The sequence below is a fragment of the Leptidea sinapis genome, chromosome 6 (genome assembly GCF_905404315.1).
Source record: "Leptidea sinapis chromosome 6, ilLepSina1.1, whole genome shotgun sequence".
In the NCBI taxonomy this organism is placed as follows: Eukaryota; Metazoa; Arthropoda; class Insecta; order Lepidoptera; family Pieridae; genus Leptidea; species Leptidea sinapis.
Window position 1 is genome coordinate 5,808,633 of NC_066270.1, and position 15,779 is coordinate 5,824,411.

Below are 15,779 nucleotides of genomic sequence, written 5' to 3' on the forward strand. Positions count from 1 at the left end.
GAGCAGGTTGTTCAGCTCATGGTAATTGATACGCCCATTACAATGCAGTGCCGCTTAGGATTCTTGAAAAACCCTAAAAATTCTGAGCGGCACTATGATTGCGCTCGTCACCTTGATACATAAGATGTTAAGTCTCATTTGCCCACTAATGCATGCAAAAGAATAATTAATCATTTCTTAATCGTTTTCCATTTGTTTTTGTATTTATCTATTGGATATCTTTACATATTATGTACATTGATAAAGATGGAAACAATATTCTGTACAAAAAAAAGTTACATTTTCTGATAGGACCGCATTACGACTTAGGGATTTTCAAGTGGAGAACATAACTTAATTATTCTACTTCTCTGAATATGTACTTCAATTAATATTTATTAAATTGATTTTTAAATAATAATATCTCTTCAACAACAGAGAGTTAGCGGCCAAGGCGTGCTTCCGAGAGCTGCATCCGACCAATGCGCCGCTCATCATGGCACAGAGTGGTTCGAAAGGTATGTGGTGGGAATGACACAATAATCATTATGGTATAAAAAACTTCCCAGTGGGAGGCTCCTTTGCACAGAATGCCGGCTAGATTAAGGGTACCACAACTGGTGTACCACAGCTGTAATGTGTAAGCATTATTGTGTTTCGGTCTGAAATTACTGGGCCAATGAGACTTGTCTCAAGGTGACGAACACATTTGTAGTGCCGCTCAGAATAATTGGGTTTTTCAAGAATCCTGAGTGGAACGGCGTATGAGTTAACATCAACTGAACGTCCTGCTCGTCTTGTCCCTTATTTTCATAAAAAAATGATTTGATGTTTTTGACTGGCAACTCTCGTGTCATTCCTCCGATCACGTGAGTGAGTATAACCATCGGTGATCACTTACCAAGTGTCACTTACCACTTTTGTTTTTAATCGCATGCCAATAATAATATGTTAATCACCAGGAGAGAATGTTATTGATAGCTTCGAGGTTGCAGTTTGTAAGTACAGGGCGAAACCGAGGACCTGAACGTAGGTACCATAGTGGGAGAAACTTTATTCCAAGCGATACATATAGGTACTTCACTACACCTACAAGAAAAAAAAATTGTAATTTTTTAATTTAACAAATTGAACGCAAGGCGATTGTCTTTTTAAGTGAAAAAATCTTTAGCGGCGTTGAGCACTTTTCTTGGGATGGGTATAAAATAATAAACTCGCGTCAGGACACGTGACCTGATCGAAAATTCGTAAGACAGTCGTTGAAATTATGGATGAAAGTTGATTTTATTTTTTTAATGTAAAATAATTGTAATAGTTCGCAAGTGTTTAATATCGTGTGATATATCGTTACATCATAATTTTTGTGTACAATAGCGCATTAAATGAATATTGTATTTAACCATATAAATGCTAGTACTTTTATGCTGATAAATAAAGCAATTCGTCCGAAATTATTTCCTAACCATTACAAAATATTGAATAATGCACAATGTTAATGTTCAAGTTTTCACTTCTGCCGGCACTCCCGGAGTGCAACCCGTATTTTTTTGTTATTTACACAATCTACACAAGTATACACACCGCGAACACACACGCGACCTAATCAGCTCTGCTTAAGATAACTAATATTAATACTATAACATTGAATAAAGGTTTTTTAGCATACTTATTAATAGTTTGATAATGCAGTAAGACAATAAAATGAGAATTAACGTCGCCATGGGCGGACGCTTCAAGAAATTTTTTTTAGGCATAAAAGGCATTTATTTTCTCAAAATTGATTCAAACGAACAACAAAAACAACAGTATTGTACTGTCATTGCTATTGCTATAAAATAATCATAATCTACTCGCAGGCTGTCGGATCACTTAGGTATTCAGCTGTGGAGTAGTAGGACTTACGACAGAGCCATTTTTTAATAAAACATTTAAATTTATTCATAGGTAATGCCTGAACAGTGTCTGAGACTTTATTATAAAAGTGTATACATTTACCCTTAAAGCTATTATATATCTTATGAAGCCTACTAGAATTAGTTACAAGCAACCCTTATTTCTAGTGTTATAATAAAATTGAAAAAAAAAAAAATGTTAAAATTGAGTTACAAATTACCATATAACTTTCATCTTGTTAATAGGATCAAACATCAACATATCGCAAATGATAGCGTGCGTCGGACAACAGGCACTCAATGGTAAACGAGTGCCCAACGGCTTCGAGGACAGATCCCTGCCGCACTTCGAGAGACACTGTGAGTATCGAAGGGACTGTGGGCTCATCCGTTGTGATAACCGCCATCTAACATAATGGTCTAGAACGAAATTTGCAAGGTCCAACATTTTAAGTGTTGTGAGTGATGCCGATCAATTTCTCTCATTCTAGGTGTCGGTAAAAATATTTCTGGCAAGATATAATTTAAATTAAAGAAGAATTCATTTAAATATAAGTGTCGGTGGAGCATGGGTAGAAACGGTAACGCACCATGAAGCCCACGGTTTGATGCTCGCCCGCCACGTAGCAATGTGTTTTCAATTTTCGAATTCAAATGTTAATCGTTTATTTCTGAGGTTGTCAACGCTGTTGTGATCCCTCTGGGTGTTATAAGAGAGTATGGGGCATAACATCAGGTTACCCGTATGCTTGTTTGTTCTCCTCCTCCAAAAAAAAAAAAAATGCTAAGATTGATTCACAACAATAATTGTTCCTCCCTAGCAAAGATTCCGGCGGCGCGGGGCTTCGTAGAGAACAGTTTCTACTCGGGGCTGACTCCCACCGAGTTCTTTTTCCACACCATGGGAGGTCGCGAGGGCCTCGTCGACACCGCCGTCAAGACCGCTGAGACCGGATACTTGCAGCGGCGACTTGTCAAGGTAATATTTTCTCCCTGTTTCGAAACCCCGTTGAATTTGTTGAATAACATGCGATATGCTGACGACACGACATTATTGGCGTCCACTTTCGACGATTTACAAAGTTTGCTCCAACGCGTAGACAGCATTAGTGCTAATATAATAGCGTGCTAATAATAATAATAATAGTAATACTACGTGTACCTACAGTCGCTTGAAGACCTGGTCCTTCACTACGACATGACGGTGCGCAACGCGACCGGCGAGGTGGTGCAGTTCGAGTACGGCAGCGACAGTCTGGACCCCAGCTACATGGAGGCGGCCGACCGCCCCGTCAACCTGGCGCGCGTGCTGCTCGACGTGCGGGCGCACTCGCAGCACCAGTACGACTATCACCAGTGAAGTTTTTAATAGCTGTATTGAACATGGCGTGTTTCCTGACCTTCTAAAGTATAGTAAAATTACACCAATATTTAAATCGGGACTCACTTCTGACCCGGATAACTATCGCCCTGTTTCGGTGTTGCCGACCCTTAGTAAAATTGTTGAAAAAAATATTTTAAGCCAAATGCTTACTCACTTTAACAATTATAAGTTACTTCATATAAAACAATTTGGCTTTACTAGGGGACGCTCGACTACGGATGCAGGTGTTGAACTCATCAGGAATATTTTTGAGGCCTGGGAGGAATCACAGAATGCACTTGGTATCTTCTGTGATTTATCTAAGGCTTTTGATTGTGTTCAACATTCAACGCTGGTCAGGAAGCTATGCCACTATGGTATAAGAGGATCTGCACTCGATCTTCTGATCTCATATTTAAATAATAGGATTCAGAGGGTCGAGGTGAATGGCAGGAGATCTCCTGGGACTCCTCTCGGTATGGGGGTACCACAAGGGTCTATTCTTGGACCCTTACTCTTCCTAATTTATATAAATGATCTACCTAACCTTGTAGAAAAAAAACACAAGGTGGTATTGTTTGCGGATGACACTTCACTTATATTCAAAGTGAAACGAAGCCAAGTTTTATATGACGAAGTAAACAATGCTCTATCTGACATCGTGTACTGGTTTAGCGCCAATAACTTATTGTTAAATAATCATAAAACCAAATATATTAAATTCAACGCGCCAAATGTCAAAAATGTAGATGCGAATATTTTATTAAATGGAGAGGTGGTAAAACCAGTGGAGTCTGCTATATTTCTTGGTATTACTCTTGATTCCAAATTGCAGTGGGACCCCCATATTGAAGGATTGGCGAATAGGCTTAGTTCTGCAGCATATGCGGTTAAGAAAATCAGACGGTTAACTGACATAGATACGGCGAGATTAGTATACTTTAGTTATTTTCATAGTATTATGTCCTATGGTATATTGTTATGGGGCAGTGCGGCCGATATTAATACTATCTTTGTGCTGCAGAAGAGGGCTATTCGCGCGATTTATAACCTAGGTCCTAAAGAATCATTAAGAGAAAAATTTAAAGATATAAACATTTTGACTGTTGCTTCTCAATACATTTTTGATAATGTTTTGTATGTTCATAAGCACATTGAGGAATTTTCTAGAAACTGTGACATTCATAATGTTAACACGAGGAACAAATATAAACTTGTTTTGCCTACTACTCGGTTGGGTCGAGTTAGTAAGTCTTTTGTTGGGCGATGTATATGCTTCTACAATATGATCCCAGAAAATGTACAAAAATAATGTGTTACGAAATTTAAAAGAATTGTTAAAAAACGTTTGTGTGGGAAAGGTTATTATAGCATAAACGATTTTCTTAATGACACCACGGACTGGGATTAAAGCGAACACCCTCATGCTCTTTAATTATTAATGTTTATTGTACGATATTACATTGTAATCCATATTTTATATAAAAAAAAAAGCCCGCTGAGTTTCTTGCGCCCATTCTTCTCAGGTCTGAGGCAGTCTCTTGAATGAGTGGTAGATTTTGACGTTCAATAAGTGATTATAAATCCTATTTTGCATAAAAATATTTGAATTTGAAGTACTAAAGGGACGAGACGAGCAGGACATTCAGCTGATGGTTATTGATACCCATTCCAATGCAGTGCCGCTCAGGATTGATCAAAAACCTAAAAATTCTGAGCGGCACCATAATTGGACGTAATTCCAGAAAAATATTTCAAACCACAATCATGTCGAATTTGAGTTAAGTACACAAAACTGGTCATGTGATTTATATTAACGACTGACAAAAAATGTCAGCCCTAATGTCACTCTTTAAATGCCATCATGACTTAGTAGCCCAACCCACATGTATGGAATACACTAATATTGATTAAACTTTAAATGCCATTAGAAAGATTAGAGAGTACACGAATTTTGCGACCGCTAGATTAGTGTATTAGTACTAGTGTAGTTACTTTCAAAGCATCATGACTTTTTTAACACGAATTCCTTAAAATCTAATGAATGTAGCTTGGAACGTTTTTCAGGAACTACGTCCAATTGCGCTCGTCACCTTTAGACAAAAGATGTTAAGTCTCATTTGCCCAGTAATTTTACTAGCTATGGCGTGCTTCAGACCGAAACACAGTAATATTTACACATTACTGCTGCACGGCAGAAATAGGCGCCGCTGTGGTGCCCATAATCTAGCCGGCTTCCTGTGCAAAGGAGCCTCCCACTGGTAAATGTAGTCGGAAATCCTCTACGCTACGTTAGATTTATCACCTTGAAAGTATGCTTCATTAAAAACGATATATATACGCCGACAAATAATTCCATCATCAAAACATTTTTTTTAACACGAGATGGACTATTTTGTTTAATGGGAAAAAGGAGGACAAACGAGCTTTGGGTCACCTGGTGTTAAGTGATCACCGCCGCCCACATTCTCTTGCAACACCAGAGGAATCACAAGAGCGTTGCCGACCTTTAAGGACGGTGTTTCCGGAAACACACAAGGAAGCTCATTCCACAGCGTTGTAGTGCGTGGAAAAAAGTACCTTGAAAAGCGCACTGTGGAGGAGCGCCACACATCCAGATGGTGGGGATGATATCCTAATTTTGTGGCATGTCATGGGAAGGTGGAATTCGTACTCCCCGTGATAAATGGGGTAGAAGACACACATTTAAGCGACGTTTCTATGCAACGCCAAGTGATCCAGCTGTGTACAGAGCACTGAGTCCCCGGCAATCCGAGCTGCTCTGTGTTGCACGCGGTCAAATGGATCGAGCTGATAATGGGGTGCGCCACTATTTTGGTATATTTGCTTTAGTACTTGCAAAAGTGCCGGTACCGACAAATCTGACCGCGTTTTGGGTTTGGTTTTGTAACAATATTAAATATAAGAATTAAGTATGAATTGATACTGCGTAGAAGACATAATTTTTTTGACATTCGTCGATTTTTTCCATCTATCCTTGTTTTAACTCCACGTACGGTTAATACAGCGTCCCGGTACATACATAATTTTTGTGTTTTATTTCAGAGCTTACCATACAAACTGAATTGCTTGGTTTTCGAGATTAGCGTGCATTGTTATGGTTAGGGCGTAGAAATTACCATCAGCTGAACATCCTGCTCGTCTCGTCCCTTATTGTCATTTAAAAAAAAACATACAAATAAGCAAACTGCTAAACATACAGAAAACTAAAAAACTATGTGTATAAATTGGTTTTTGAGACAAATTATTATTACACTCTCGACACGGCACGCTAACAATTTTATTAAATATATCTTAGGAAATAAGATCAAAAGTAGTTTTTTTATTACAACTAACTAGCTAACATGTAATTAATTAACTGTGAAATTAAATAGAATTTCTAAGAATAAATTACGAATTACACAATGACTAATATTCGAACAGTAATTGGGCAGAGTAACGTGCTAACTCGTCAACGGTTGCAGCGAAAGTGTGTCGACGCTAGAGACTACCACTTTCTACAATATTTATTTATTTATTTTATTTTATTTTATTAGGAAAACAAACTGTATTACATGACATAAATAGGTTACAAAAAATATACATCTATTAACCATTTCCAGTTTTCGCATATAAGAGACTATAAGCGTGTTACAAATAATTAACAAAAATACAAAAAAAGATCAAAAAGTAATACAATAAAAGTATATAGATATAAATACACGAAGACAAATTGAATGGATATTATAGTATTCAGGTGCAATTTGCATTCAGCAATCAAGAGAACACACACTCATCCAACGCCTCGTCAATGTACCTCTTAACGCGTTTGGTGACGTATTGAATATATCGAAATCTGGCAAGTCTACTGATATCTGATTTATTCCTTGTGGACACCTTATAAAATATGAATGTTGCCTGTAATTAGTACTGCAATGAGGAACGTATATAGTACATTTTGTCCTGGTGTAGTTATTGGGCGCTTTGATACCAATTTGTGATGTTAATTTAGAAGAGTCTATCTTAGAGTGAAGTAACTGAGAGTAAAAAACAGTATCAGCTATTTGACGTCTTATTTGTAATGGAAGTATGTGATGCCTTTTACATCTTATTATATAATCTGCATCATATGTATTACACTTATATTGTAAATATCTTAAAAAACTTGTTTGAATTTTTTCAAGTCTATTAATGTGAACTTCATATTGAGGGTTCCAAACCTGAGAATAGTATTCAAGGGTGCTTCGAACATATGAACAGTATAGTATTTTAATGAGTTTTATGCTAGAAAATTGAGAACATATCCGTTTGATGAAACCAGAAGATTTCTTGGCCTTTTTAACTATACTATCGATGTGTGTTTCATATGTAAGTTTACTATCATGTGTAACACCGAGGTCTCTAATTTCATTAACAGAAATAAGAACTACGCCCTTTATTTTATATTTGTATTCTATTATATTATACTTACGAGAAAAAGTAATGGAATGACATTTTAACGCGTTTAGGTCTAGTTTATTAAGAAGACAGTAATGGAATGACATTTTAATGCCTCACATCTTTCTAGATCCGCTTGAAGAAGCTGACAATCTGTATCTCTGGTGATATTTGAGAATATTTTCATATCATCAGCATACAGTAAAAAATTGGATGTTTCAAAGCAACCGCCTACATCATTAATAAATATATTAAATAATAGAGGGCCTAGTAATGAGCCTTGTGGCACTGCAGAACATACAGTAATCCAAGAAGAGGCATAGCCTTTTACAACAACTTGTTGAGACCTATTTTCAATGTAAGAGGTGAACCATCTGAATAGATTCCCATGTATTCCAGCAAATTGAAGTTTCTGTAATAGTATGCAGTGATCAATTCGGTCAAATGCTTTACTAAAATCGGTGAAAACAGCATCTACTTGTCCACCTCCGTCCATACCTGCAGTCGTGTAATCAATAAATGATAACAGATTAGTGGTGGTCGACCGATTCTGCATGAAACCATGTTGTTCAGGTATGAACGTAGATTTTAGAGAGCTGTAAACCTGAGTGTGAATAATACGTTCAAAGATTTTGGCAAATATACATAGCTTGGAGAAAGGCCTGTAATTTTTAATGTCATTTTTATTTCCATTTTTGTATACAGGAGTAACGAAAGCGGATTTCCAAATTTTAGGTACTATACCTTCATTAATTGATCTGATAAAGAGTATTGTCAATGGTTTAACAAGGCTATTGGAACAAGAGGATATAAATAATGGGTCGATATGATCTGGTCCCGATCCTTTTGTAAGATCAACGACTGAAAGTATTGAGAAAAGAGATTACATATTTTAACACCTGTATCAGCTACATGACCCTCTAATGTTAATGTGAATGGTAGGGAATTGGAGCCTTTTTTATTTGATTTTACGTAGGACCAAAATAGTTAAGGTTTTTCAGCAATAGAAGTTTCCATAGTTTTAATGTAATTCCTATGACATTCATCCTCTAATTCCTTAGCTCTTTTCCGTAGAATAGAAAAGGAAACATAATCATCGGTATTGCCATATGTGTAATATTTATTTATATATTTAAATTTTTCTTTAAGTATTTTTTTCAGAGGTATAGTGTACCACGGTGGAAAAGATTTCGCATTAATATATTTTTTCGGTATATAGTTATTAATTAAGTTATATAAGTGATTATAGAAACAGTCCACAGCTTCATCCAAGGTCCCACAATTTAGACATACATCCCAATCGATCTCTCTAAGTGACGAATTGATATTTACATAATCACCTGATCGGTACAGATATTTAAACCTAGGGCTAACCTTAAGTAAATCAGTTTCACTAGGAGTTAATGATATAAAGAGAGACTTGTGATGAGCATCTTCCGGTACTAAGGGGTCTAGACAGGTTTTAACGGATAAGGTATTATTACTTAGAATCCAATCTAGTACTCGGTTGTTGATATTATAAGAACAATTGAACTGCCGCAAGCTTGCTTCTAGTAAAATATCAAAAAAATATATTTGCGCGTCTCCCTTAATACCTGTGGGCTCGGGGTGATCATCATTATGGTACGTAGTCCATTGGATATCTTTCATATTGAAGTCCCCCGCAATAGTAAAAATGTCATCTGGACAGATATCAACCACTAAGGATAGTTTATCTGTAAAATTTGATAGCTGAGAATTAAAATTGTAGCCAAGATGTTCATCACATAAATAAAGTACACAGAAATGTATTTTGGTCATACCACTCTTAGATTTTATCATCACCGTGACCCACAAGTCTTCGGCAGATGAATTCCATTCAGGCTGAACGACAGCTGTTAATTCACAGCGAACTGCAATTAAAACACCTCCTCCGTATAATTCCTTAGTAGCTGAGTAATTTCTGTCTCGTCTCCATACTGTATAGCGATCATCAAATAATTCGCTATCGCTAATACTCTCTAACAACCAAGTTTCCGTAATAAGTACGACATCATAATTACTTAAAAGAAGGTTCCGTTTAAAAGCACTTGTTTTAGTTCGAAGCCCCCTTGTGTTCTGATAATAAATTTTTAAATTATTAATAGCCATTTGAAATTAATAATCTGAAGCACAATTATTACATCTAAGCTTAAGAAACCTACACCCTTTAAAGAACATTTTATAACATTAGTGACTACAGTTTCCAATAAAAAAATTATGATAATAAAATAAGCAATAGGGGTAAGCAAAGGTATTATTGAGCAATACACGTCCTTTAAGAAATTTACAAACGACAATTCACAGTCAATATTCAGAATACGTCTTGAAAATGGGATAAAATATTGATGAATGCAAATATTTAAGCATATAATATATCTGAGAAAATATAAAATAACAAAAATGTATTTGAATAATGCAAAGATGTAGAAGTTAATCACTATTATACAAAGATAGTTAATTGGTAATTCAAAAGTACGCACAAATTTAATTATTATAATATAAAGAACAGCACTATCTAAGTAAGATGCAAGCGATAATAGTCCCGAACTATGCAAAGCGCTCGCAAAAATGTGCCATAAAGCCGTTGCTTGTGTACAGCGAAACGGTGTGATAAATGCGTGTTACTTGATTGACTTACGTGCCGGATCCGTCTGCACACATCACTTCGACCGGTCTTGCGATAACAAGAACAAAGGACATCGGATCTGTATGCATTTTTCAAGCTTCTTGCAGTGAAATATAAGTGTGTACTAAATATCGTAAAGAAAAAACAAATTAATAAGTGTAATACTAAATACATAAAGTTATTATAAAGAAATACGATATTAATTATTATATAATTTTCCCTAAATCCTTTTCTTCTTTGATAAAAAACACGGGAGATGTATCGGACTTTCGGGCCATATTCTTACAATGTCTAACCCATATATAACGAAAGTTCTTCTCCTTTGCTAACAATTTTGCTTTACTGAGCAGATTTTTATAAAATGGAGTCAAGTGGTCGTTAAGGTAGAAGTTACCTGGATTGTCTTTGTAACCAAGATCCGACAGCTTGTTTGCTTTTAGTTTACGAGCTGAGGCGATAAGCTCTTCTTTCTTATACCGGTTATTAAACGCAATTAAGATCGGTTTCTCAGTGTTGGGTGACCGGGTCGGTAAACGTGCGATATAGTTGATTTCACTTCTTTCCAAAGGTATGTTGCACAACAGGCCAATCTTTTCCGCTATAATGTATAAATTTTCGTTTCTCTTAAGTGGTATGCCCCGTATCTCCACGTTATTCGCCCTTGCAAACTGATCACGATCATGTAGCTCCTTTGTAAGTCTAACCACCTCCTCCTTTAATGTTGGAACCTCACGAACCACACTCTCAACGTTCACTATTCTGGACTCCAAGCCCTTGATAGTTCCAGAGAAGTCACCGATCAATTGGTGTGCCAGTTCTAATGAGTCCTTTAAGTTATTAACGTCATCTCTGATGGACTTAATATCCACCGCTAAAGAGGACAACGGTGCCAGTTTAACCATAATATTGTTTAGTTGTTCTTGCATACTGTCCAGTTGAGTGGGCTTAGGCGAGCTTCCACCTTTGCAATATGTGCACCTCCATGCAGCTCGACGCTCTGGTCCAAGTTTGCGGTACCCGGTCTCCGATATACCCGCACAGCTATAATCGAAATTACGCTTGCATCCCGCACACTGTACTCCGTCATTTAAATCTTTTTACAAGTATCACACTTCATAACTTCGACAAAAACTTAAAAATGTTTGTAATAAGAGTATAAATTATAAACGATAGAATAGATAGATAGATAATAAAAGATAGATAGATAGAGAAATATAGATACATATATCACATAATTTGTTTTTGAATAGAGATGAAGAACCATTGGACGGCGATGGCATCATGCTGGCTGCCGAAGAGACCCTCGCATTAGACGATTTCAAGAATTGCCCGCAGGAGTTCAAAACTGAATTACTGTGAGTACTCAGTACACGATCTGACTTCAAAATGTTCTTTTTGAGATGAAATTTATTGCTTGGTGGTTTTGCGGAGAAAAACCGATCCTGAAAATGAAATCTTTAAAAAACGTGGTTATCCCAGATTTGTCATTGTCACTCACGTCTTATTGCAATGAAATGTCTAATAATTTTCATCTGGGTTGAATGAACACCTAATATGTACCGCTTTGGGACGTTTTTGAGTTGACTGCATTTTTAGTAACAATTTTATTCCATAGCAATAGGGCATTCAATAACTCGCATATCTTATATCCGGTCTGATATGCGACAATGCCGGTAAACAATAGAAGTTAAAAAAAATAAAAATGTATTTTATATTGTTAAAATTATTAAAACAGAAATTTCGACGTAATTCCAAGCGGTTTGCGGGTGATTCAAGATAGCGACGAGTATATTTTTCACTTTGATACTACGTCGAACTTAATCATGGCCATTACTACTAGATACATTTAAAATCATACGTCATCAAAATTCTCACCCAGCTGAAAATTGGTAAGATTGTTCAAAATATCGGTCCGATACCTGGAAAAAATTTACTCGTCAGACTTCACAAAAATGCAATTTTCAGCAAGTCGGTGAGTTTTATCATAAAATTAGCCTAGACAAAAGTTCGGTTTAAAGAACTTTAATTTCTCATTAAGACTGTCGTCACTTACATGAGAACATAAAATCAGTGAGTGAGAGGCGAATTTGCTCATTGCTGCTTTCCGGTTTTTTAAGGCGGTGGTCCAAGTTACAAGATATAGTTTATTGTTATTATGATAAGATGTTTTTATTCATTGCTTTGTAAATGATATAGCAGCCTTTTTTTGAAGATGTTGAGCGAAGTCGCTTCTCTTACAGTTTTCGGAAGCTTATTGTATAGCTGTGCTCCTGCAAATGTTATATTATTTTTACCATAGTTGGTTCTAATACTAGGTAATACAAGGTGTCTGGCGTGACGTAAAACATATTTGTTGGTATTGTGTTTTGTTGTGAATGTTGTATTTGAGTGAATGAGTCTATGAGTTATCTTATATATAAGTATGCATGTGTAGTAGTTGTAAAGTTGAGTAATGTTCAATAGTTTCGTTTCTTTGTAAATAGTTTCTGTAGGAGTTGAGTAGTCATAATTATGTAAAATTTTTATTATTCGGTTTTGTAGCGTTTGGATTGGTTTTATATTAGTCTTACCTGCATTACCCCATATTTCAATGAGGTAGAGTAAGTGTGGCTTAACTAGGGCATTATATATCAAAAGTCGAGCTTGTTTTGGAATACACCGAACTATTTTGTGCAGAGAGCCTACTAGAGATGAAAGTTTGTTTTTTATATTTATTAGGTGTGATTTCCATGTTAAGTGTTTATTGAGTGTCAATCCAAGGTATTTTTCTTCAAAAGTCTTTTGCAATACTTCTCCGTTGATGGTAAGATTAGGAATGTTAGGTAGTTTTTTATTTTTAGCACTAAATATCATATATGATGTTTTGGAGGCATTGATAGTTAAAAGGTTACATTGAAACCACTTTTGCAGTATATTTAAATCATCTTGTGCATTTCCCATTAGTTCTTCTAAGTTTTTGCCGAAGTAAAATAGACATGTATCGTCTGCATAAAGGGTAAGATGACCCTGCAAACCTGCTTGATGTATGTTATTTACGTACACCAGGAATAATAAAGGTGCTAGAAGGGATCCCTGAGGAACCCCGCATGTCAGCAGCTTGGATTTGCTTTGATGAGCTCCAATTTTTACAATCTGGTACCGACTTTTTAAGTATGACTCTAGGATTTTGTGTGCGGTTTCTATTATACCGATGTGTTGCAGTTTTTCTAGGAGCAGGGTGTGGCTGACGGTGTCAAAAGCCTTTTTGAGATCAATAAAGACTCCTATTGCCACTTCCCTCTGATCTATTTTGGTTTTTATTGTGGTTACTAGATCAATGGTGGCACCAACTGTATTTGATTTTGGCCGGAAACCGTACTGTTTATCATATATAAAGTTTATCTCAGTTAGGTATTTCTCTAATCTGTTATATATGATTTTTTCAAAAATTTTTGAGAATGTCGGTAGAACTGAAACTGGTCGGTAGTTCCCAGGGTTAGATTTATTGCCTGCTTTGTACAGTGGGGTAACTCTAGCAACTTTTAGACTGTCCGGAAAGATACCTTCAGCCAAAAGTTGATTTAGACATTTTGTTAATTTATTTATTATAAGATTTTTGATACATTTTATGGCTTTGGTACTTATACCATCCAGTCCTGTACTCGTGTTGGGATCTAAGTTGTCTATAATTTTGGAAACCTCATTTATAGTACACGGAGTAAATTGAGACAAATTATGATGTTTGGTGTTGTGGTTAACTATGGGTAGTGTGTATGTGTTACTATTATGAAACTGTTTGGGTATTTTGTTGGCCAAATTTGTCCCTATATTTGCAAAGAAATTGTTAAAAATTTCGCATACCTCTATTGGGTCCGTAGTAACAGTGCCGTTTTCAGAGGTTAGGTTTGGAGGAGCACAACTATTAACAGTTTTGTTATTAGAAAGGGTATTGATTAATTTCCACATTTTTTTCGGGTTATTTGTGAATTTTGAGAATTCTCCGTAGTAATATTTTTCTTTTGTCTTTCTTATTAATTGTGCTAGGTTGTCTCTTTTTGTTTTAAAATCTTTTTCTAGTTGACTATTGTTAGGGTGTTGTTTTAGTCTACACTTTTACAAAGTTGTAGATCAGATTGTGATCTTTAAGTATTGTCCAAGTACGTTTTTCCTATGAGCCACCGTATTTAAAAATGTTAGAACAGTAACGATTGGCCCATAATAATAACTGTTTTCTCCGATCTCCGTTACATTTGGTCTGGCGTGACTATTAAGTGTGCGAGATTATAGGAATCGCTTATTTTCTCCCCTTGGTGAACCATGTAGTAATGTTTCCAGAACATTCCTGCAGTCGATAGCGGACAAGGTGCGGCGGCTGCGTGCGCGGTACGCCAGCTGCGGGCCCGTGGCGCGGCAGCTGGAGCGGCTGACGCTCACGCAGCTGGTGCGGTTCGTGCGCGTGTGCCACGACAAGTACCAGCGCAGCATTATAGAGCCCGGCACGGCCGTGGGCGCGCTGGCGGCGCAGGTACACTTGTAATAATGTTTCCAGAACATTCCTGCAGTCGATAGCGGACAAGGTGCGGCGGCTGCAGGACGGGACAGGACCTATCCATCATCTGGCTGCGTGTAGGCTTCGATGACCATCCGCGAATCTACGCATGCCTGTATAGGTCCCATAGCAGTAACGCAGAGACTGACCGGCTCCTCGAACACATCCAAATGGCTACAGATTCCGTGTTGGAGCAGATCCCCACTGCAGAGTCTTGTTTCTTGGCGATTTTAACGCCCACCACGCCGAATGACTAGGCTCAAGTACCACCGATCATGCAGGGAGATCTGTTCACGACTTCGCCTTAGTATATGGTCTGACGCAACTGGTTATTGCGCTAACGCGAATCCCAGATGTGCAAGATCATACACCATCACTGTTGGACCTTCTGTTAACCTGACATCCGGACGGCTACCTAGTTTCCGTTGACCCTCCTCTGGGATCGTCGGACCACTGCCTGATCCGGAGCACCGTGCCGATCACGCGCCTAACACGACCCCGCTTCTTAGGATGTCGCCGCGTGTGGCACTATAGGTCAGCAGAGTGGGACAAGATGCGGTGCTTTTTTTCATCCTACCCGTGGAGGCAGATCTGTTTTTCGCTGGGAGATCCAGATGCCGCTGCTGACGCTGATGCTGATGTGGTACTGCAAGGTATGGAACTCTTCATTCCATCCTCCTCTCTGCCTATCGGTGGCAGGTCCCAACCATGGTTTGACCGCTCCTGCAAAATCGCCTCTCGCCGAAAGCAGGAGTGCTATCAGGCTTGGGTCAATGCGGGGTGGTATCTAAGGATGTGAATTCCAGCGAACTTAAAAAACACTTCAATCATCCAGGTCCTTCAAAAGAGTTATTGCTGACGCGAAGTCGAAGCACATTGGCAGAATTGGCGAGAGACTTGCACGCCTTCCCTCGGGTACTCGTGCGTTCTGGT

General features: G+C 37.5%; 1 protein-coding gene across 9 annotated transcripts in view; it reads left to right on the top strand.

Annotated features, from left to right (window-relative positions):
• LOC126964783 (DNA-directed RNA polymerase III subunit RPC1) overlaps positions 1 to 15,779 on the top strand; it is a 54,983-nt gene that overhangs the window by 15,478 nt on the left and 23,726 nt on the right. For 7 of the 9 annotated variants that reach the window (XM_050808029.1, XM_050808028.1, XM_050808031.1 and 4 more), the window contains 6 exons: positions 418 to 497; positions 2,118 to 2,231; positions 2,693 to 2,850; positions 3,040 to 3,227; positions 11,569 to 11,673; positions 14,633 to 14,822. In XM_050808029.1, coding sequence (XP_050663986.1) covers positions 418 to 497; positions 2,118 to 2,231; positions 2,693 to 2,850; positions 3,040 to 3,227; positions 11,569 to 11,673; positions 14,633 to 14,822 — 835 coding nt within the window. Of the gene's footprint in view, positions 1 to 417; positions 498 to 2,117; positions 2,232 to 2,692; positions 2,851 to 3,039; positions 3,228 to 11,568; positions 11,674 to 14,632; positions 14,823 to 15,779 lie in introns of those variants that run through there. The other 2 variants (XM_050808034.1, XM_050808035.1) reach the window with 2 other exon arrangements.